Source organism: Cicer arietinum, chromosome 5 (genome assembly GCF_000331145.2).
Source record: "Cicer arietinum cultivar CDC Frontier isolate Library 1 chromosome 5, Cicar.CDCFrontier_v2.0, whole genome shotgun sequence".
NCBI lineage: Eukaryota > Viridiplantae > Streptophyta > Magnoliopsida > Fabales > Fabaceae > Cicer > Cicer arietinum.
Genome location: NC_021164.2, coordinates 38,305,131 through 38,326,861, shown reverse-complemented (window position 1 = coordinate 38,326,861; position 21,731 = coordinate 38,305,131). Strand labels below are relative to the sequence as shown.

The window sequence follows — 21,731 nt, the reverse complement described above, 5'->3', positions numbered from 1 at the left end:
GACTTGATTTGAATTTTATTTAGGCAATTTTTTTTTTTGGAACTCAAAATAAACTCCATAAGATCGAAATTATTTTCAAATATTATTATCATATCCTTCGGTTTATTTTTCTTGATTCACAGAGATTATGTACTGAATTAAAATTTTATTTTAGTTTGGGGAAAAAGGCACATGTCGCTCTGTTATATATATTTTGTTATTATATAAAATTGTGGAATCTTTGATGTCTTTAAATAGAATTGAATAACGAATCTCAAAATATTGTGAATAAATTTTGTAGTTAAGATTTGATTATTTAAATTTTGGAAAATACGAATTCTAGAATTAATTATTTATTTGTAAGGCCTTAAAGTTTTGTTTCCTTTATTTAAGAAAACCTTGACTCTAGAATTATTTATTAAAGAGTTATATACATGAATCTTTGTGGCGTGAATATTTTGGTATATTAAGATTCAATTTTTCATTTAATTTAAAAATGAATATATGAAATGTAGCATGATTTAAAGGTTTTTATTTAATTTAAAAATGAATATATGAAATGTAGCATGATTATAAAGGTTTAGTGTATTATTGTTAAGTTTCAGCTATAAAATATGTTTTTTTATCATGCTTTTAGGATATATTTCATGTTATTTTTGTTTGCTTGTCAAGTAATTTTATGATTATCATGCAGCATAATAAATAGATTTGATCTAGGTATGTGAGTAGTGTCTCATAAATTTAAGATTTTTCCAATTTAACTTAAAAATTAATTTGTCTAGAAATTTTGATTGAGTTGATTAAAACAAGTTGCACAAAGCAACCTCTGTTGCATAGATTTGACTCGACCAAAATTATAAAAGATGTAATATAAAGTTATCCATGTTGGTTGTCTTTGGCCAGAATAAAGGCACAACTAATTGGCCAAATAGTTATATAACTGTAATTTATTAAATTGTCTAGTAATTTTCATTGAATCAGTTGAAACAACAAGTAGCACAAAGCAACCTTTGTTGGGTAGATTTTATTCAATGAGAATTACAAAAGATATAGTATAGAATTGTTCATGTGAGCTGTTATGGTCGGACGAAAGGCATGCACAGTTTGATCGAATAATTTCATACATGTGATGATAAATATGTGGTGATTATTAAGTTTTTCTATGTGGGTAATGAGGATGTCAAAAGACACTCATTATTTGACATAAATTATTGCCAATATTTGATCAGGGCATTGACTGTTTGCAGTTAATCCATGCAGTCAAAAGATTGTGAATTTATGGTGTGATTGGTATCTTGTATGGTCTTTTGATTTACAAAAAAAAAAAAAAAAAAGAATTATGCACGTCTCAACAATTAATTTTTGATGTATCTCCTAATGTTGTTTGTGTAATTAAAACCTTCAATTATTTGATTGAAGTTACTTTACACCAACATGTGAAGATAATAAGTATTTAGTGTTTAACAATGCTAATTGTCAGTGTTTGTTCATTGTAACAAAATACCACTAGCAATTGATGTTATTACCTAAAAAGATTATATTAATCGTGAACTTGGTATTTTGGTGAGTACATCTTGCCTATTTTGTTCTCTCCATGCTAATAGAGTATCTACTAAATTAAATTATTATTTTCTATTCCTTAAAAGTTATTACTTTTATGATGAAGAAGAACATCAATATGTTTTTAGATCTCAACCTTGTATAAGGATGGAGAAACTCTTGTTCTCTTACAACTTAGTATCTCAAAAGTGAGAATTAAGTATAACAAGTAAGTCTTCTCTAAAATACATTGGTTATTTGATTATAAAGCATGATATTCCAAAGATATTAGAGGTGATAATTGAGATGAAATTGTCTCATGTTTTCTTTCCTTAAATTAAAGTATTTTTCAAGCAATAATGTGAAATTAAACACTCGTTGGAGAGCTAATATTTCATGAAGAATATTAGACAAAGAAATACATAAAGAACATATTATGTAAATATTTGATCTTACAAATACGCTGAAATTTTGACTATAAGATAATTTGATCTAAATTTTAGTATTTGATATTCTTCTAGCACAATTAAGTTGTAGATCTTAAAGTTAAGAAATAATTATTTAAATAAGATTATTTCATAAGATGTGCAAGAAAGAAAATGAAGAAGCAAGAGAAAATAAAATAGTACTCATTTGATAAAATACCTCAAAAGATACGGGCAAATAAAGAAAATAAAATATGATCTTATAAATGTCTACTGATATATAAAGATACATCAATTCAATATGGATAAAGTCAGTAAAGATTGAGATTTTGAGTTTTTATTTTTTTTAGATTTTCGTTTCTTGCTTACGTATTTAAAAGACAATTTGGTTGAATCATTATTTTTATAGAATTTTGTTTTAGTTTCTCTTTGAAAAAATGAAATTAATTTTGAGTTTTTATTGTTAAACAATTGACTTATTTTTCCATTTAAATTTATATATGGTTAGATTCAATTCCGTAATTACTAATGACAATCTATGATTGTTGAGAATTTTAAGGGATATAAATTTTGGTCCCAAATTAAAGTTTTTTTTTGGAGAAAATACATGCATACTTCACGAGGATATTGAGTTCGGATGAGAGATTTGATCAACATAACAAAATTCAGTGAGGAAGCATTGATTTTAAATCAATTCATATAGTTGCTATCAATTTAGTAAATATATATCCTCGTGAGGATATTATATTTTTCCTCTCAATCAAGTTAACGAAATTATTTATGAAATCAAACTCAACACCCTTAAGAACTATAGCATTAAGTATCAGAAAGGATTGACTCTAAAAAGAACTTCTATTTGTATTTTTTAAAAGATTCTATTAGAACAGTCATGACACTTGTTTCCCATTATAATATTTTGGAGCTATCTAAGATGGATGTCAATTTGGTGTTTCTAAATGACATCATCTATAAACAATATGATGCAACCAAAAGAAAATTGGATGTCAAAAGTTTAATTTGGCAACGCCTCTCTCCCTCTTCCCCTCGAAAAATCTCTATACAAAAGTCTAGTGACAAAAGATGGTAAGGACTCTTCATATTACTAAAATAATAATGACAAGTTACTAAAATAATATTGGTTAGAGAAACTTATTTTATTTGGGATCGCCTCTCTTCCTCTTTGCACTATCCCTATCTTTTCTCAATTCTCTACTCTTATCTCCATCTCTTCTCTTGACTCTCCCTCTTTTCTTTGATCTTGACTTCCTCTCGTCTTCCACGCGACGCATCGATTTCTCACTCAGACCCTTTGTTCTCGCATCTACATTCTATCTCTCTCTTTCCGCTCTCTCCCTTTCTTCTCTCAAATATCTACTGCATCTCCATTTTATCTCTTCCTCTCTGCTCTCTCCCTCTCTTCTCTCAATTATCTGCTGAAAATGCTTTCTCTCTCTTCTCTTGAATCTCCCTCTCTTGTTTGATCCCTGACTTTTTCTCGTATCCCTCTCTCAACCCTCTTGTTCGTGGCCGTCAGTTGGCCTCCACACGACGTCATTGTCTTCCATGTGACACTCGTCTCTCCCTCTCAGCCCTTTCTACGCGGCCTCCACGCGACGAGTCAATGCCCGTCTCTTCCTCCTCTACGACCAGCGTCGATGCCCGTCTCTCTCCGCTTCTCCGTCTCATTTCACAGTCGTCTCTCTCCGCTTCTCTGTCTCATTTCACAGTCGCAGCGGTCAGCTGTCAGCATTGCCTCTTGGTCTTAATTCTCACACTATCTCAATATGCTTCTTATAATTTGATGGTTCTTATTTTTTTCTTCTTCTGCTATTTGTTAATGTGATGTTTGTCTAAATGAGTTGTGTAATTATTTTATGTATTTGTTTAGGAGTGACACGATGTTTAAACATAAGAAAATTGATGTACTTTCAAGAAGAAAATTTCTGACAAAAATGAAAATTGTAAAGCGAAGACATTTTATTTGATTGAATTGTGTGAAGCTCTAAAACCTTTGTGTGAATTTTGTGAATCTCTAAAAACTTGTGTGAATTGTGTGACTTGTGAAATTGTAAAACTTGTGTGAATTGAAACTCTAACTTTTCTAACTTGTCAGACTATGAATTGTGTGAAGCTCTAAAAAAATTATATGACTTTTATAGATTTCAAAATCTAAAAGATCTCTCAATATTTTGTGCAAGATCGCCCACAACTAACCGTAACACTACGCAAAACCATCTTGCATCACCCGTTCATACCTAACTCGTGCAAACCCACTGGTTTTGCTAAAATCATTCGCATATTTAGTCGTGTTTGGTCGGTCGGATTTATTCTTAATAAGATTGAGACAAATCAAGTCAACTCAAAACAGATAAGATAAATAATTGAGTAAAATTGAGAAAAATGAATTGTTAGACATAAAGACATACGTGGGTCATCAACTTTTTTTTTCTCTCATTATTCTCTTCATTTCTTCTCCACTAAATTTCTTTATTTCTATATAATATTTGCTCCAACCAGACAAAGTGTAAGGGACATTAATAGTTTATATATATATATATATATATATATATATATATTTATACTTTTTCCAACATTATCTTCAAATATATATCAACAACGTTAATGTTATTTGTCTCTGGAAATTATTATTTGTCTCCAAATATATATCAACCAAGTTGTAAAAAAGTTTTTCGAAATTAAGAAAGTTTCTTTTGTTTCTTGTCCTGCCATTCTTTGATATTAGCATCTATCCTTGCCTTCACCTTTGTCTCAAATCCAGGATATGGTTCATATCCAATGGATGATTGGAGAATCTACAAAACCAAATAATATAGTCAACTTTTTTCAATTTTTAATAAAACCATCTGAAACAGTGACAAACAATTACCTCAAGAACCACAAAGAAAGGAGCCATTAGAAAAGCTTGAGCAAGATTGTCCAATAGAGCTGGTGCACGTTTCTGACAATAAATGGAAGGACGGTGAGAATCTATGCAACATTATTATTGTGAACACTAATGGATAAAAATCTAACAAATGGTTGTCCAGTAATGAAATTCTTGTCAGTAATGAAACAGTCGTTTACCTCAAATACACCATGACCAATAAATTGACCGGTCCAACAGAACACTTGAGCCGCCAACACTATCTGAAGATTACAGTAAAAAAAAATAATTACTATGGCCATGATTCAATAACTTATCTATTTATAAAAGAAATAACAACTAAGTCATTGAATCAATAATTATGTTAGTAATTTCATTAATATAACATAAATCACTTTCAATTCTCTATCTTCTAATATGTGTAGCGGAAATGATAAGTAAATTAATGATTGATAACATAATTTAATAAATATATTGTTACTATAATTCTGTACAAAAATACCACAAAATAATGCCTCGTTTCAATGTTATCATATGGTTGTTTTCCCAATTTTCTCTCCAAAAATAAAAAGTAAAGAACATAAGCTTTAAGTTTAAAGAAAGTTATGCGTGAATGTGTCAAAGACTGTAACAGTGTTAACGGGTGTTGAACTAAACGAAGAAGTTATAAATTCCACCCACTCTACTATTCAACAAAGACAGATGTTTTTATCATCACTTCTCAACATTGGGAAGAGAAAAAAGAAGTAAGCAAAGTATAAGTTAACTAAATTTGATTTTTGGGACTAAAAAGTAGCAACTATGATGAACTATAGAAGCATTGACATAAACACCATCCTAATACACTTAGTTAAACACCAATATCTAATATCTAGAGGAGTCATTACCTTTAAAATACATAATGTTATAAAAAAATGAGAGTCAAATTTCTCTTTATGAGAATGAGAGTAGAATAACAAGTAAAATAAGAACATGATTTAGAGTGAACCAACATGTGTCGACAAATCTTCTGCATTAAATGTGGAAGCATCTGATAATAGAAATTTAAATAGTGGTTCATCATATGGTGGAGAATTAGCTTCTTCCACCAAATCAGATCGAACACTTTAAAAGAACTCGAGTTCGAATCTTTAACCGCAACAAGATTTTATTGTTCTCCTAGAGAACTTTGGATTACAGGAACTCTTTCTCAAAGAACCCGAAATTAAAAAATGGCAAAGGCAATAAATCTAATAATCTAGACAACTAACAACTCTAATTACGCAAATTAAAGTAAATTTTTGTATACATCTAACTCAATCATAAAAGTAAATTTATAGATAAAAAATAAATACTCTAAAAAAAAGTCAAAAAGTATATTCTGATTCATTAACACCCTACACAAGCAAAATTCGTACAAAGGAAAATAACATTCAGAAATTAATGCAAATAAAAAATTAAAAAATACTGCTACAAAAACTCCAATAGTTGAAACCAGTTACAAAAATGATTTACTAACTCTCGCACTTTACTGTAAGTATATGCTTTGTACATGAACTTCTTAACGTTTGGGATAAAAAGTATAAACATGACCCACAAAATTAACATTACGAGCTTGTACGGGTAGAGTGAAAAAGAAACAAATCGAAAGTTTCAGAAAAGAGCCAAATTAGTTTCACATCAAAAAATCACGTTAGTCTCTAATTAATTGAAACTAATAAACAGTAAAACTCTAATTGTGTATTTTGTTATCACAAGTACATGAATTAAAATGAAAAAAAAAAATGAATAAAAGTACCTTCCAAGCGAGGTCAAAGCCGAGGGAATTGGCGACGAAACTAGAAGAAACCCAAGAGAGAAAAGTGAGGAAAGCAACGAAGGAACCAGCTTTCACATCCAAAGCAGCATAGAAGAGAGCATAGAAAACGGTGAAGAAGAAACCAAGGTTGAAAATTAAAACAGGGTGGAGAAGATTAAGAAGTGTTTGGGAAGGAGAAAAGAGGGGAGGGGTGAAATAGAGGATAATGAGAGCGGTGAAAAGGATGGGCCAAACAAAGACGATGTGGATTGCTACGTTTATTGGGTTGCTGTGATACGCGCCGTAGAACGCGAAGTGCTTTTCCAGATCTAATAGACCCATTCTTTGCTCACGCGAAAATGGTTTTCTCTTTTGCAATTGTGGCTAATATGAACGTATTTATTCATTCAAAATCCTTCAGTTGAATTCAATACTTCTTTTTCTATCAAGATTTATTAAGAAATAAAATAATTAAAAAATTTAGATAATTTATTTTATTAAATTACTGATTTTAATTATTAGAATTGGTATATTAATATAAAGTATAAATTATTAGAATTGGTAAAAATTAAATTACTGCTTTTAATATAAAGTATAGTATTTTAAAATTATATTAAAAATGGTATATTATATTTATTTTAAAATAAATTTTTTTGTTAAGGATTTTATTGATGGAAGGAGTATTAATTATTATTGTCCCATTGTTAGTTGCGTTACGTCTTAGATATCTCGTTTTGATCCTTTCAAAGAATTGGAATGGGAGATGAGGTCTGTGCTGACTTGTGCATTTCATAATAATTAATGCTTTACATAACTGTAAACATATATAAGAATATTTGAAAATAATAGTTAATTAATATATAAACAAAATAAGAAATATTATTTCTTTTAAGAAACAGCTGTATTACATAATTCTAAACATATATAAAAAATAAAATAAGGAATACTATTTAATGAATTAAATATATAAAAAAATAAAATAAGGAATACTATTTATTCTAGGAAACAGTTGTTTTGTCATCATTGATTTGACTTCTTTGAATTTAAATAGTGTGAACACTCTACGTCTGCCAACTTACACGGGTAGATCAAAAAAGCTTCATTTCAACGTTCTATAGACAGATTATGGAAGAAAACTTAAAGGTTGGAAAAAAGTACTCCTGTATAGTGCTGGAAGGAGCACACTCGTCAAAGCTATAGCACAAGCAATACCTACCTATTACATGAGTTATTTTATGCTTCCTAAGGGCATCATTGACAAGCTAAATAGCTTAATAAGAAGATTCTGGGGGGCAGCAAGGAAGGAGCGATTGAGGTTCAGACATATTAGCTCTTTTAACAAAGCTCTATTTGCTAAACAAGGCTGGGAATTTATGATTAACCCTGATATGCTACTTAGTAAATGCCTCAAGGCTAAATACTACCCATATTATTCATTTATTGAAGAGAATTATATCATGTACTCCAGATCTAAATTTGTCTTCACCAGATATATCAAAATATAATTTTACTCTTTTAATTATTTATAATAAATTTTAAAATTGATAGTTTCGAAAATTTTAAATTTTCAAAATAAGGATTACATTTCGAAAATTTGAAAAGTTTCGAAAGTTTCCAAATATGAAAAGTTTCAAAAAATTTCAAATATAGAAAATTTCGAATTTTCCTATTTCGAAATTTTTGAATTATTTAAAAATTTCGAAAATTCTGAAAATTATCATTTCGAATATTTTGAAAGAGGAGGTGAAAAAATGAAAAGTTAAAAAAATTGAAGGTTTTATAAAGGAAAATTGTATTTTTACATTGATTGAGAAGGTGACAGATTTATATGTGACGGTGCAGGGTAGAATCCTCTTTATTGATGCATAGATTCGAAATTGACCAAGCTATATTTAGAGAAGCCTTCACCATGCTTCTAGTGTGTTAAGAAAAGGAGGTTGTTGGGGCATTGGCAATGGAAAAAATATAAACATATGGAAGGACAATTGAAACATTGGGCAAAATAGCATGAAAATTATTAGTAAAAAGTCTAACAACTCTACTATTGAAAAACTTGGTGATCTTTTTCAATCAGACACCAAATGCTGGAACAGGAAAATGGTTTAGAACACTTTTGACAATTATGAAGCAAATCAGACTCTTAGACTTTATACCCCCTATTGGAATATTAAGGATGTATTGTACATGGCACATCATAAAAAGGGCTACTATACTATGGGATCAGGTTACTACAAAATTGAATAATGGAAAAGAGTAACCAACCCTAAAACTTTAGACAACTCTATATTTAATTATCTTTGGAACAAGCTTTGGAAAATCAACTCTCCCGCCACTAAAATATAACCCGCTACTTTGGAGGGTTTGTCAGAACTCTCTCCCTACAAGAGACAATCTGAAAAATAGAGGAATTAGATGCAATTTACTATGTCCCAATTATAATGAGAAAATGGAAATCCATGACCATATTTTCAAGGATTGCAAATAGTCGAAACAAATATGGTTTGGTTCCCCCAGTATCTCTTTGGAGAGTCAAACAACCAGTTTCATCTTATTCTAAATGCCCAATCAGAGATTACTAAAATTACTTCCACTATTATATACTGAATACGGAACGCGAGAAATAAGTTGTTTTGAAGATATTAACTTAGCTTGCAGTGAGGTGGTGCAGAAGGCGATGAAGTGTCTTAGCGAGTATCAATAAGAGATGAAGAGTACATTGATGCAAGCATGGGACCACCCCCTTCAAACTATGTGAATAATGTTGATGTTTGTTCTAAAGATGAAAGTTGGGGAATCAAGTATGTGATTTGCGATTCAAATGGGGATATTCTTGCCGACACCACTTGAAAAAGAGATGTGATACTCGAGTCCGATGAGGCAGAGAGTTTCGTTGTGATCTTAGGGTTACGATTTGCAGCAAACATGTGTTTGTTAGTGCAAAAGTAGTGTTAGCTACGATTCTCTAATTGGTGTTTAGATGATAACAAAAAAAAACAAATAAAGAATAATTATCCTCTAACTATATTTATTAAGTATGTTGGTTAAGTTAAGTTGGAAGGTAAAGATTTATATTAATAACTATCTATTTTATGGTAGCATAAATTACAAGTGAATTAGAGATAATAATTTAAGGGTTTCTAAACATAAAGATTATTATCACTTATTAAACAAGTAACTTTGTTTACTAATAGAGCAAATCGTAATATAGCAATAGGAAGTATTGCAATATACATTATGAGTCAAAACATTAAAGGCAAAAGGGATACAAGTTATTATTTTGGTATAAGCTAAATTCTCTAATGAACAAAGAAAACAAAATCTTCTAAACATAGAGCACAGTGGCAGTGAAGAAACTACTACAGATGTGTCAGACTTTGAATAACGAGCTCTCAAACGCATAATCTGGTAAATCTGTTAATACAAACAACGATCTGGATGTTTTGCCTTTGGTAAGTATGTCAAGCTAAATGATTGTCCTTCTCTAATAAGTGTGTCAAGAAAAATGATCATATGTCTCTGATAACTGTTACAAGCATTGATTCGTTTGACTTTGATTGAAAATCAACACTCTAGATAATGAATGCTCTGATGGAAAGTCAATTCTCGGAAGAAAACAAATCTGTTTATTCTTTAGTCAACATCTGGAATTTTTTAATTGTCTGAAAGTCTTTGTGACATCCTTTAATAGTAACTCCCTCTGAGATATGCCCTTTTAAATTGAAAATGCGTTGAATAAATCATGAATAAATATATATATATATATATATATATATATATATATGGATACATCTTAAAGATTGATCGTGTTAAATGGTGACTGAAGATCTCAAACGATAATTCTCAATTGACATTTCTTCTCTTAATTTAAGAAGAACTTGTTCGGTCAATCGATTGTGGGAGAGAGTATGATAAAAAGGCAATGTGTTATAGAAAGAATTCTAAAATAGCCAAGCACACATCAATAGAAAAGTATGAATGAAAAATCCCTCTCAGTAGAGAGTTATTTAGAATTGATGTAAATCATTCAAAGTATTTTCATAGACTTGAACTGATATAAGACATGATATGTAACATCCTCTCAATAAGAGTTAGAATGCAAGAAATAGAATTTATGTCAATTCCAACACAAACTATAACTGATGTAAATCAGTCTGATAGTGGCAACAACTGTCTCACTCATATAAGGTACTTGAAGAAGGACAACAACACTTATGAACCTCAACGACAAGCTGCAAGCATGTTGAAGAAAGATTCTAACAGTGACAGTCTGGAGAGACTAGAGAAGAATACTCAAATTAAAACAGTGACAGCATGTTGAAGAAAGATTCTAACAGTGACAGTCGGAGAATAATTTAATCAAATTAAAAATTATTATTATCGACAAATATTTTAAGACGTCGTACATTACTGTTAAATTTATCTGTCAATTGGACTACGACGAGAGTAGACATTTTTACCACAAATAGATCTAAAATGATGATGTAATTTGATTATGACTAAGTGCCATAAAGGATAATTGTGAGCCTTTAGGATTAAATTCATGTGATTAATTTTTGTGGTTAGAAATTTTTTGAGATTAATTAAAGGAAGAAGAAAAAAAACATTTTCCTCTTCCTATAAAAGCAATTCATGGCCATCATCATCATCTTAATATCACTTTTTTAATTTTTCAAACACATCTCATTTCTCTCCAAACCCAAATCTTCTCCTTCGTTTTTAAGCAATTTAGAAGTCTCCAATCACAAAATCTTCAACTACAAAATTGTTTTACTACTTGAGAGAATTGCAAAGAGCTAAGAATTACTAGTTGAGGTACAAGGAAATTGAGAGGTGTCGTTGGAATCGTCAAATAGGTTTTGTTCGCATAGCGAAAATTGCTTATGTAATAATGCAACGATGTAATAACCCATTTAATTAAAATATGATAAAAATAAAGGGGTAGTCAAAGTATTAATACATTAACTTAGAAATAAAGAATTTTAATCATTAAAACACACATTAAATACACATTAATCACAACAAAACAAGAACAAGATAGTGAAATGCAATGCATGCAACTAAAAACTATATGATACAGATATACTACCTACAACTAAGACAACTTCCACACAGAAAATCACTCATACTAATGGAAAAATAAATTTGCCATAAAGGTAATTTCCTCCCACACAGTCCACTTCATTCAAATATCTCTAAAATCATACACCGTATGTTATTTTGACAATAAACTAAAGGCTTCATATATGACTTATCACGAGAATTACCTTTCATATACAACTATCATAAAAATCAAAGTTTTCACCACACATATAATAGAAATAATATATTATTCATAAGCAATCATCATAAAGATCAAAACTTTCATCTCTTACACAATAAAAATGTAAACTTTTATTACATACACATAATATTCAAACTTGCTCAATATATCATAAAAATTCAAACTTTCAACACATATATCATAAAAACTTAAACTATCTTCACATATATCACACATTCATAGAAATTAAATCCCACGACATATTATAAAAGCTTCTAATCCATATTATAATCTCCAAATCGTCATATTGATTACATTATTACTAAATAGGGATATCTTTGTGCATAGTGAGCTCTAAATGAATTATTGGGAGATATAGTTTTTCCGTTCATCTCACATTATAATATACTCATGAATTCAAACGTTATTGTTGAGACAAAATCTCTCTCAAATGATTTTAATGATAACAAAATTAATTAAAAGATTATGATTGAGGTTAATGACTAATCTGTGCTTTTGAGTGTATTCATATAAGAAAACGGGTTATTATTCAATAAGGAAAAAAGAAGAAAATTATGAGTTAAATCTAGAGCATGGAAAATGCTGAGGATGGCCTCGCAAGTTGATGAATATTCAAATCTGCAAAATACTCATCCTCGCTGAAATGAATTCTTTTATTAATTAAACAAAGGCAAAACAGTATTAAAGAATAAAGTGTTTGATTCTTTAAACAAATTCAAAACATTATTAAAGAATAAATAAAGAAAATCTTTTGAAGAAAAGGAGTAAGATGGAAAAAGAAAGGTACGAGAAAGGATTACACTAGGATGGGTCTATGGTCAATACATTTGAAAAAGCAACCCATCATATCATGTGCAAAGGCTACAAGCAGACCTATAGATCACTCTTGTGTGAATTAAAAAACAATATAAAGTCAATCTTCAAAAAGGCAACAACAAATAAGCCAAAAGTGAAAGTCATCTCATGTCTTAAAGATAGGAAAGAGAAAAGGACTTCACATGAAGCCTTTACAAGCATTGAATAAAGGAGAACGGAAAAGACATCACATGGTCTTACAAGCCTTAAAGAAAGAAAAGAGAAAAGGACAGCACATGCCCCAAGTTTCAAGAAGCAACATTCGTCCTCTCTTTAGACTTTCTATAATCCTACATTAGATCTTTGTAAATCCTTTGAGAAAGTATTTAGAATCAATCACTCTCATATCACATTGTAATTTCCACGTGAAGCTAAAGAATACATAATTTGTAATCATCCTCTATGAGAGGTTGATCTATTTGAACATTAGTGAAATCTCACAAGAGTGTGAGGACTGGACGTAGCCTTCATTGGGTGAACTAGTATAAAAATTGTGTGTGTCATTCTCATATTTTTTTCTCACTCTTTAGCTCAGCTAAAATATGAAAGTTTGAAAAATCCCATCCTCGGGCTTGCCATCCTCTGCGAGAGAATAGTTTTAAAAACACTTGAAAATTATTTTTAACAGCAAAATGCCTATTCAACCCCCCTTCTAATGATATTTAGCTACATCAATTGGCATCAGAGCAAGGTTCTCTAGAAAATTACATCTAACAGTGTAAGAAAAAAAGATCCAAAAAGAAAAATGTCAAAAGCTAAGTATATTCCTGAAGGAGAATCATCCAGCCGACCTCCCTATTTTGATGGCACAAATTACTACCACTGGAAAGGTCAGATGAGACTATTTCTCATATCACAAGACAACAACATGTGGTCTGTAGTTGAAAATAGGGATCACGTCATCAGAACAACAACGTAGATGCAATCTCTGATGAGAAACCTCAAGCATAATGGACGGCTGATGAAAATGCAAAGGTACTCCTAAACTCTAAAGCTCATTTATTTCTAACGTGTGCTTTGAGCAGGGAAGAGTATGATAGAGTCGAAGAGTGCAAAAGCGCTAAGGAGCTCTGGGACACTCTAAAGATCCATCATGAAGGAACGAGTCACGTGAAATAAGCAAGAATTGACATGGGAGTAAGAGATTTCGAACTATTCGAAATGAAGGAATAGGAAACCATTGATGAAATGTTCTCAAGGTTAACAATCATATTAAACAACTTGAGATCTCTTGGAAAGGTATACTCCGTTCAAGAAAGGATAAGAAAAATCCTAAGGAGTTTATCAAAAGAACGGAGGCCAATGGTGACTGCCATTACAGAAGCAAGAGACTTGACCAACATGAAATTGGAAGATTTAGTTGGTACTCTAAGAGCTCATGAACCATTATTGATGGCTGACAAACCTAGCAGAAAAGGAAAAATGATTGCTCTAAAAACAAGTCAAATAGAAAGTTCATCCTCTAAGAAGACTGAAGATGTCATGAAAAAGGAAAGCTCGGAGTATCCTCTATATGAGGAAGAGGATGAACTCGCTCTGATTTCCAGAAGAATCCAGAAGATGATAAATCGTAGAGGACATGATAAAAGATCTCCTCAAAAAGAAAAAACTGACAAAAGTTAGATAACTTGTTTTGGATGCAACAAGATGGGACACTACAAAATTGAGTGTCCTCTCAACAAAAGGAACTCAAGAAAATTTACCTAAAAAAACAAATCCATGATGATTACTTGGGATGACAGTGACGAATCTTCCTCTGAGCAAGAGAAGGAAGAAGAAGCCAACCTCTGTCTCATGGCAAAATCAGAAACTGAAAAAGTAAGTATTTCAGAACTTTGTCCTTCTTGTGAATAATTAGAAATTGAATTTGACAATCTTTTAAATGACTCAAATACTTTATCTTATAAATGTGGTTTTCTCAAAAATCAACTTTATGAAATAAAGAAACTCAATGAGGAACTTCAAGCCAAGAATGAGAAGTATGAAAAAATCATTCTAGATTTGCCGTTATCTCATGAGAAATTATCTGAGCAGCAAGCACTTTTAAATAAAAAGAATGTCAGAATTCATCCTCCAGAAAAGGACACATAAAAAGAAATTTTAAAAGTAGAGGTTGAAGAACTAAAACATGACATTACCAACTTTGTTAAATCTACTGAAACATTTCAAAAGATAATGGGATCTCAATGTGGAATATTTTGACAAAGCTGGCATTGGTTTTAAAAGTTCTCAAAAACAAAAATTGTATGAAAATTTTTTCTTGCCTAAAAACAAGAGGATATGCCAAAATGCACTTTTTGCAAAAAACTTGGGCACACTTTCAAAATCTGTCAAGCTAAGAAGAAAGCTGACAATATAAAGAAAGGATGTTCATTTTGTGGTAAACATGGACACCATGATTCTATTTGTTATCACAAAAGAAAAATCCTCACAAGAGGAAAAACTAACCAACAAGGACCCAATGCTATATGGGTACCTAAGTTACTTTTAAACCCTAACATAGGTTCATCCTCTAATCAACAAAAGAAAGCCTTGGTATTTGGACAATGGTTGCTAAAGGCATATGACAGGGGATAAGCACTGCTTTATTTCCTTGGAGATAAAGGATGGAGGATCAGTCACGTTTGGTAATAATGATAAAGCTCAAATAAAACGTACAGGTGTTATTGGTAAAAATAATTCTACTAAAATTGAAAATGTTCAGTATGTGGATGGTTTAAAACATAACTTGCTAAGCATTAGTCAATTATGTGATAGCGGATTTGAAGTCATTTTTAAGTCTACTCTATGCGAGGTTAAACATTCATCCTCGGCTAGAGTTTTCTTCTTCGGTTTTAGAAAAAAGAATTTATATGAACTTTATCTAGATGATTTACCTACTGAATCGTGTTTTGTATCTATCGATAAAGATAAATGCACTTGGCACAAAAGAGTTGGTCATACAAGCTTAAAAACTATTTCTAATTTATCAAAGTTAGAATTAGTTAAAGGTCTTCCAAAAATTAATTTTGAGAAAGACAAAGTTTGTGAAACTTGTGTTAAAGGAAAACAAGTTAAAAGTAGCTTTCACTCAAAAAATATTGTTTCAACAAAACATCCTCTTGAACTTATTCACATTGACCTTTTTGGTCCCATCAAAACTCCAAGTCTTAGTGGAAAAATATATGGTTTTGTTATTGTTGATGATTTCTCTCGTTTTACTTGGGTTTTATTTTTAAAACACAAAGATGAAGCTTTTGAGGCATTCCACCATTTTTGTAAAAAGATTCAAAATGAAAAAGGTTCAAAAATTGTCTCGGTGAGAAGTGACCCTGGAGGTGAATTCGAAAACGAATCCTTTAAAAATCTTTGTGAAGAAAATGGTATTTCTCATAATTTTTCTTGTCCAAGAACACCTCAACAAAATGGTGTTGTTGAAAGGAAAAATAGAACATTACAAGAGATGGCTAGAACTACTTTAAATGAAGCCAACATTGAAAAATACTAATGTGCTGAAGCTATAAACACCGCTTGTTATATTTAAATCGTGCTTCCATTAGAAAAATTTTAAACAAAACTCCATATGAACTATGGAAGGGCCGAAAACCAAATAATTCATATTTTCATATATTTGGATGTAATTGCTACATTCTAAATAATAAAGACAATTTGGGAAAATTTGACCCAAAATCTGATAAAGGAATTTTTCTAGGATACTCCACAACATCGAAAGGTTATAGAATATATAATCTTAGGACTCAAACTGTGGAGGAATCCATGCATGTTGTTTTTGATGAATTTGATGAGTTGTGTTTAGAAAACATGGATAAATATGAAGAAGATGAACATTCATCCTCTCAAGCACCCAGTCCAAATGAAGAGGATGATTCTGATCCAACCTCTCAGCAACCTCCAAGAGGATGGAAAACTTTCACGCATCATCCTTCTGATCTTATCATTGGAAATATTGCCGATGGTGTTAGAACCAGAAATTCTCTAAGGGAAAATCCTATTAACATGGCCATGATATCCCAAGTTGAACCAAAAACTATTGATCAAGCAATTGGTGCCAAATCATGGGTTGAAGTTATGATGAAGGAGATTTCACAGTTTGAAAGGAACAAAGTTTGGAATCCTGTGCCCCGTCCTCTGGAAAAATCCATCATTGGTACTAAATGGATATTCAGAAACAAACTAAATGAGGATGGAGAAGTCATTAGAAATAAAGCAAGATTAGTGGCACAAGGTTACAACCAACAAGAAGGAATTGATTATGATGAAACCTTTGCACCCGTAGCAAGACTTGAAGCAATAAGAAACCTCTTAGCTTATGCTACTCATAAAGGTATCAAACTATTTCAAATGGGTGTCAAAAGTGCCTTTTTGAATGGGTTCTTAAATGAAGAGGTATATGTTCACCAACCTCCTGGGTTTGAAGATGAAAAGAAGCCAAATCATGTGTTCAAACTCTCAAAAGCTCTGTATGGGTTAAAGCAAGCTCCTCGAGCTTGGTATGATTGGTTAAGTTCTTTTCCAAAAGAAAATGGATTCATTAGAGGACAAATTGATACTACTCTTTTCAAGAAGACTCTTGAGAAGGATTTATTGATTGTTCAAATATATGTCGGTGACATAATCTTCGGGTCCACAAATGAAAAGATGTGTAAAGATTTCTCCAACCTCATGCAAAGTGAGTTTGAGATGAGTATGATGGGGGAATTAAAATTCTTCCTTGGTTTACAAATCAAACAACGAGAGGATGACATTTTTATATCACAAGAAAAATATACCAAGGATTTACTCAACAAATATAACATGAGTTCAGCCAAGAGTATGGGAACTCTTATTCACCCATCCTCCATACTCCACAAATATGATGAAGGAACTCAAATATCTGAAAAAGAGTATAGAGGGATGATTGGATCCTTGCTGTATTTAACAACCAATAGACCGGACATAGTCTTTGCAGTCGGTCTTTGTGCAAGATTTCAATCCTCTCCTAAAGAATCTCATCTTACTGCAGTAAAAAGGATTTTTAGATATCTTGTGGGCACGATCAATCTAGGAATTTGGTACAAAAAATGTTCAAATCTTGATCTCACAGCTTATTGTGATGCCGACTATGCAAGAGATAAAGTTGAAAGGAAGAGCACAAGCAGAGCTTGCCAACTTCTGGGTAAATCTCTAATAAGTTGGTCATGCAAAAAACAAAGTACCATCGCTCTTTCAACTACAGAGGCTGAATATGTATCAGCTGCTCAATGCTGCTCACAATTACTGTGGATAAAGAATCAACTAGAGGATTACTCATTAAGGTACACAAAAATTCCCATCCTCTGTGATAATACAAGTGCCATTAATCTTTCTAAAAATCCCATTCAACATTCAAGATCTAAGCATATTGAAATTAAACATCATTTTATAAGAGATCATGTTCAAAAGGGGGATATAGAATTAATTTTCATTGATACTGAAAATCAACTGGCTGATATTTTTACCAAACCTCTCCAAGAGGATCGGTTCAAATACATCTTAGAAAAACTCTCCATCATAAATTTTTCCAAAGTTATTTAAATATTTTAATTCTATTTTTTCTCTGTTTTATTTTTATTTTTATTTTACGTTTTATGTTTTTAGTCAAAAGGTAATATCAAATCTGATCCCTAAAATAATGTCTAAAAATCCGAGGATAGGAAAACCAACAGAAGACTCAATGTACTCTTTGGTGAAACTCCCTCTTGACAAGTCTCTCAAGGCATGCACATGCCTCTTATTTTCCATTGCTCAAATGGGTGGCACGCCTTGCAAACTTCCCATCTCACATTTATTGCGCAGACTGCATTGCAGTTCATCATGATTCCCGCATCATCATCATTATCACGCCTCATCAACGGCTCTCTTCCCTTCTCTCTCTCTCTCTCTCTCTCTCTCTCTCTCTCTCTCTCTCTCTCTCACGCTTTTAATTTTTTTTACTCTCTCTCTCGCTTTTATGATTTTACCTTCTCTCTCATTTTTAATTTCTTTCTCTCTCCAAATTAATCACTTTTCTTTCTCTTTCTTCACCACGACTTCAGACTCCTCTATCAGTTTTCAAAAAACCATTCCATCCAAAACATTTTTCTTCCATCCTCTTAGCACAGATGGCACGCATTAAACATACAACCAGGCGAAAAATCTCATCTCTTGGTCTAGAAAAGAATTTTCACAATTATTCAAGCTCTGAGTCAGATGACTCAGGACAAAATTATTCATGTAGTTGATTCAGATGACTCTGAGGAAATCACATATGCGGCATCCATCCCTAGATCTTCATCTGAAAAATCCTCTGTTCCAAAACAACCTCCTTCTAAAAAACAACCTTCTTTCAAAAAATTACGTCCATCATCATCCAAGACAACTTCCACCGTTCCTCTTTTTGATTCTCCACATTCAAAGTCAAATTATATCTCAAAATGGCACGATAAATCTGTGGTCAATGGAAAGCTTATTGACCTGGATGACTTAAAACGCGAGGGTTTTAATGTTGAAGAAGTATTTGATCATTTAGGATGGACTTCCTTCTTTCGAATAAATGAACCCCAATACCCACGCATCTGGTTTCAGTTTTGTACTCAAAGGAGTACACTTGGAAGTAAATCCCAATACCTTATGCCAAATCCTTGACCTACAGGATGCTGGAGCTCACTGCTTTGCTGAAACATGGTATGCACAACATACGATCACTCGAACTTCTGTCCTTCAGAACATTATGATAAATCCTCCTAAGCCTCCCGGGGCTTCAAACCTTCCTCCTCTTTGTCGGATTCTTCACAATATTTGCGTTCACTCGATAGTACCTAGAGCCGGGAGTTTTGAAAAGGTAACAGAACTTGATATTCTAATTATTCATCACCTTTTGATTGGAGCACCCCTCCACGTGGGTAATATAATTTTTAGCTACATGTTGAATGCTGCTGTTGTGGGTCGATCAACTCCCTACGGGATGATCTTGACCAAAGTGTTTAAATTTTTCAAAGTACCTCTTGATGATGAACCGTGCATCCAGTTCAACAATTCCTTCTATATGAAAAATGTTAAACAAATGAGAATTGATCTTCCTGAACAAATCCCAATTTCAAGAGCCCCACAAAAAGCTTCAAAAAAGAAGAAGTCTTCACATTCTCCATCTCCAAATCCACAATCTATTCCTACTGCTCCCACTCCCACTCCCTCATCTGACTCAGTTGAATCTATTCGTCCTCAATCTCCAAATCTTAGTAAAAATCCCTCAACACATACTGCCGCTCCTTCAGTTGAGGATGCTTTTGAAGAAAATCCTCTACCACGTGTAGAGGATGGTGAAGACCTGTTTTTTGATCTGAATATATCTTATGACCACCTGGGAGCATACCGGTTGAAACATACCGGCTGAAACGTCCTCATTTCCTACTCAAGTAAGTCTGAACTCCTCTCATATCTCTCCAAAGAATGCATCTTTTAATTCTGGTCCCAATTTAGAAACACAGTCCCAACCTCTTCCAGAGGTTGCTGGGCATTTTGGCTCTTTTGATTTCCTTTTAGCAACACAATTTGATAATTCATCCTAAGAAAAAGCTGGGATCTCGCACCACAAAAGTGCGAGTGATGAATCAAAACCCAACAAGAAATCAGCTGGAAATCTGAACAACAAGAATTTAAAGCTACTAAAGACCATTAGGAAGGATCAAAAGAAATTGCTAGCCAATTTCTCTCACTTCCAAACCACAATTGCTCAGTTTGGCCTCATTCTTGAATGGGTCACCAAACATTTGGTTCCATCCGTTGCTGTTGTTGATCGCCCTCCTGTGTTGCCCGCGCAGTCATCCTATGTTATGAACTCATCATCATCATCTTCATCTGACGATTCATCTTCCGTTGATTGATTTTGCTCTATTTTTTTTACTACTTTTTGTTGCTGACTTTATTCAGGGGGAGTCAGATTATGAAAAACTTTGTGTTATATGTTGGTTGAATATTTCTGTTAACTTTTTGATGTTATGTTAGAACTTCTGAATCTTTTGATATTATTGTTAAGTTGTAGGAATTTAATCAATTATGTTTAGTATTATTGAATGTTCTATTTACCTCAATATTGCATAATTTCAAAAAATTGCTTTTACTTGAATGTTAAAAGGGAAATTTTTCCAAAATTATCACTTCTACGATTGAGGGGGAGTTTAATTATTTCATCCTTACATATAACAAAAATCATAATCTAAAGAATTTTGTCATCATCAAAAAGGGGGAGATTGTTGAGACAAAATCTCTCTCAAATGGTTTTAATGATAACAAAATTAATTAAAAGATTATGATTGAGGTTAATGACTAATCTGTGCATTTGAGTGTATTCATATAAGAAAATAGGTTATTATTCATTAAGGCAAAAAGAAGAAAATTCTGAGTTAAATCTGGAGCATGGAAAATGCTGAGGATGGCCTCGTGAGTTGATGAATATTCAAATCTGCAGAATACTCATCCTCGCTGAAATGGATTGTTTTATTAATTAAACAAAGGCAAAACAATATTAAAGAATAAAGTGTTTGATTCTTTAAACAAAGGCAAAACTTTATTAAAGAATAAATAAAGAAAAGCTTTTGAAGAAAAGGAGTAAGATGGCAAAAGAAAGGTACGAGGAAGGATTACACTAGGATGGGTCTATGGTCAACACATTTGAAAAAGCAACCCATCATATCATGTGCAAAGGCTACAAGCAGACCTATAGATCACTCTTGTGTGAATTAAAAAACAATATAAAGTCAATCTTCAAAAAGGCAACAACAAATAAGCCAAAAGTGAAAGTCATCACATGTCTTAAATAAAGGAAAGAGAAAATGACTTCACATGAAGCCTTTACAAGCATTGAATAAAGGAGAACGAAAAAGACATCATATGGTCTTACAAGCCTTAAAGAAAGGAAAGAGAAAATGACAGCACATGCCCCAAGTTTCCAGAAAATCTGCAACCTCGTACTTGAGGATGAACTGCATTTGTCCA

General features: G+C 32.0%; 1 protein-coding gene across 1 annotated transcript; it reads right to left on the bottom strand.

The window, feature by feature from the left end:
* Positions 1-4,551: 4,551 nt before the first annotated feature.
* LOC101496743 (2-hydroxy-palmitic acid dioxygenase MPO1-like) lies at positions 4,552-6,996 on the bottom strand. Its single transcript, XM_004514772.4, has 4 exons — positions 6,605-6,996; positions 5,028-5,090; positions 4,831-4,902; positions 4,552-4,756 (listed from the first exon to the last, which is right to left on the bottom strand). Exons 1-4 carry the CDS (start codon positions 6,944-6,946, stop codon positions 4,640-4,642), a joined length of 594 nt encoding a protein of 197 aa, XP_004514829.1. The 5' UTR covers positions 6,947-6,996; the 3' UTR covers positions 4,552-4,639.
* Positions 6,997-21,731: the final 14,735 nt, after the last annotated feature.

Bases quoted from the DNA above. Each gene is read 5' to 3' on its own strand.
- LOC101496743 (XM_004514772.4), bottom strand. From the start codon at position 6,946: ATGGGTCTATTAGATCTGGAAAAGCACTTCGCGTTCTACGGCGCGTAT. The intron at 5,091-6,604 runs GTACTTTTATTC...TGTAATCTTCAG, and splicing joins GCTTTGACCTCGCTTGGAAG to ATAGTGTTGGCGGCTCAAGT. The intron at 4,757-4,830 runs GTAATTGTTTGT...TTGGTTTTGTAG, and splicing joins CTTTCTTTGTGGTTCTTGAG to ATTCTCCAATCATCCATTGG.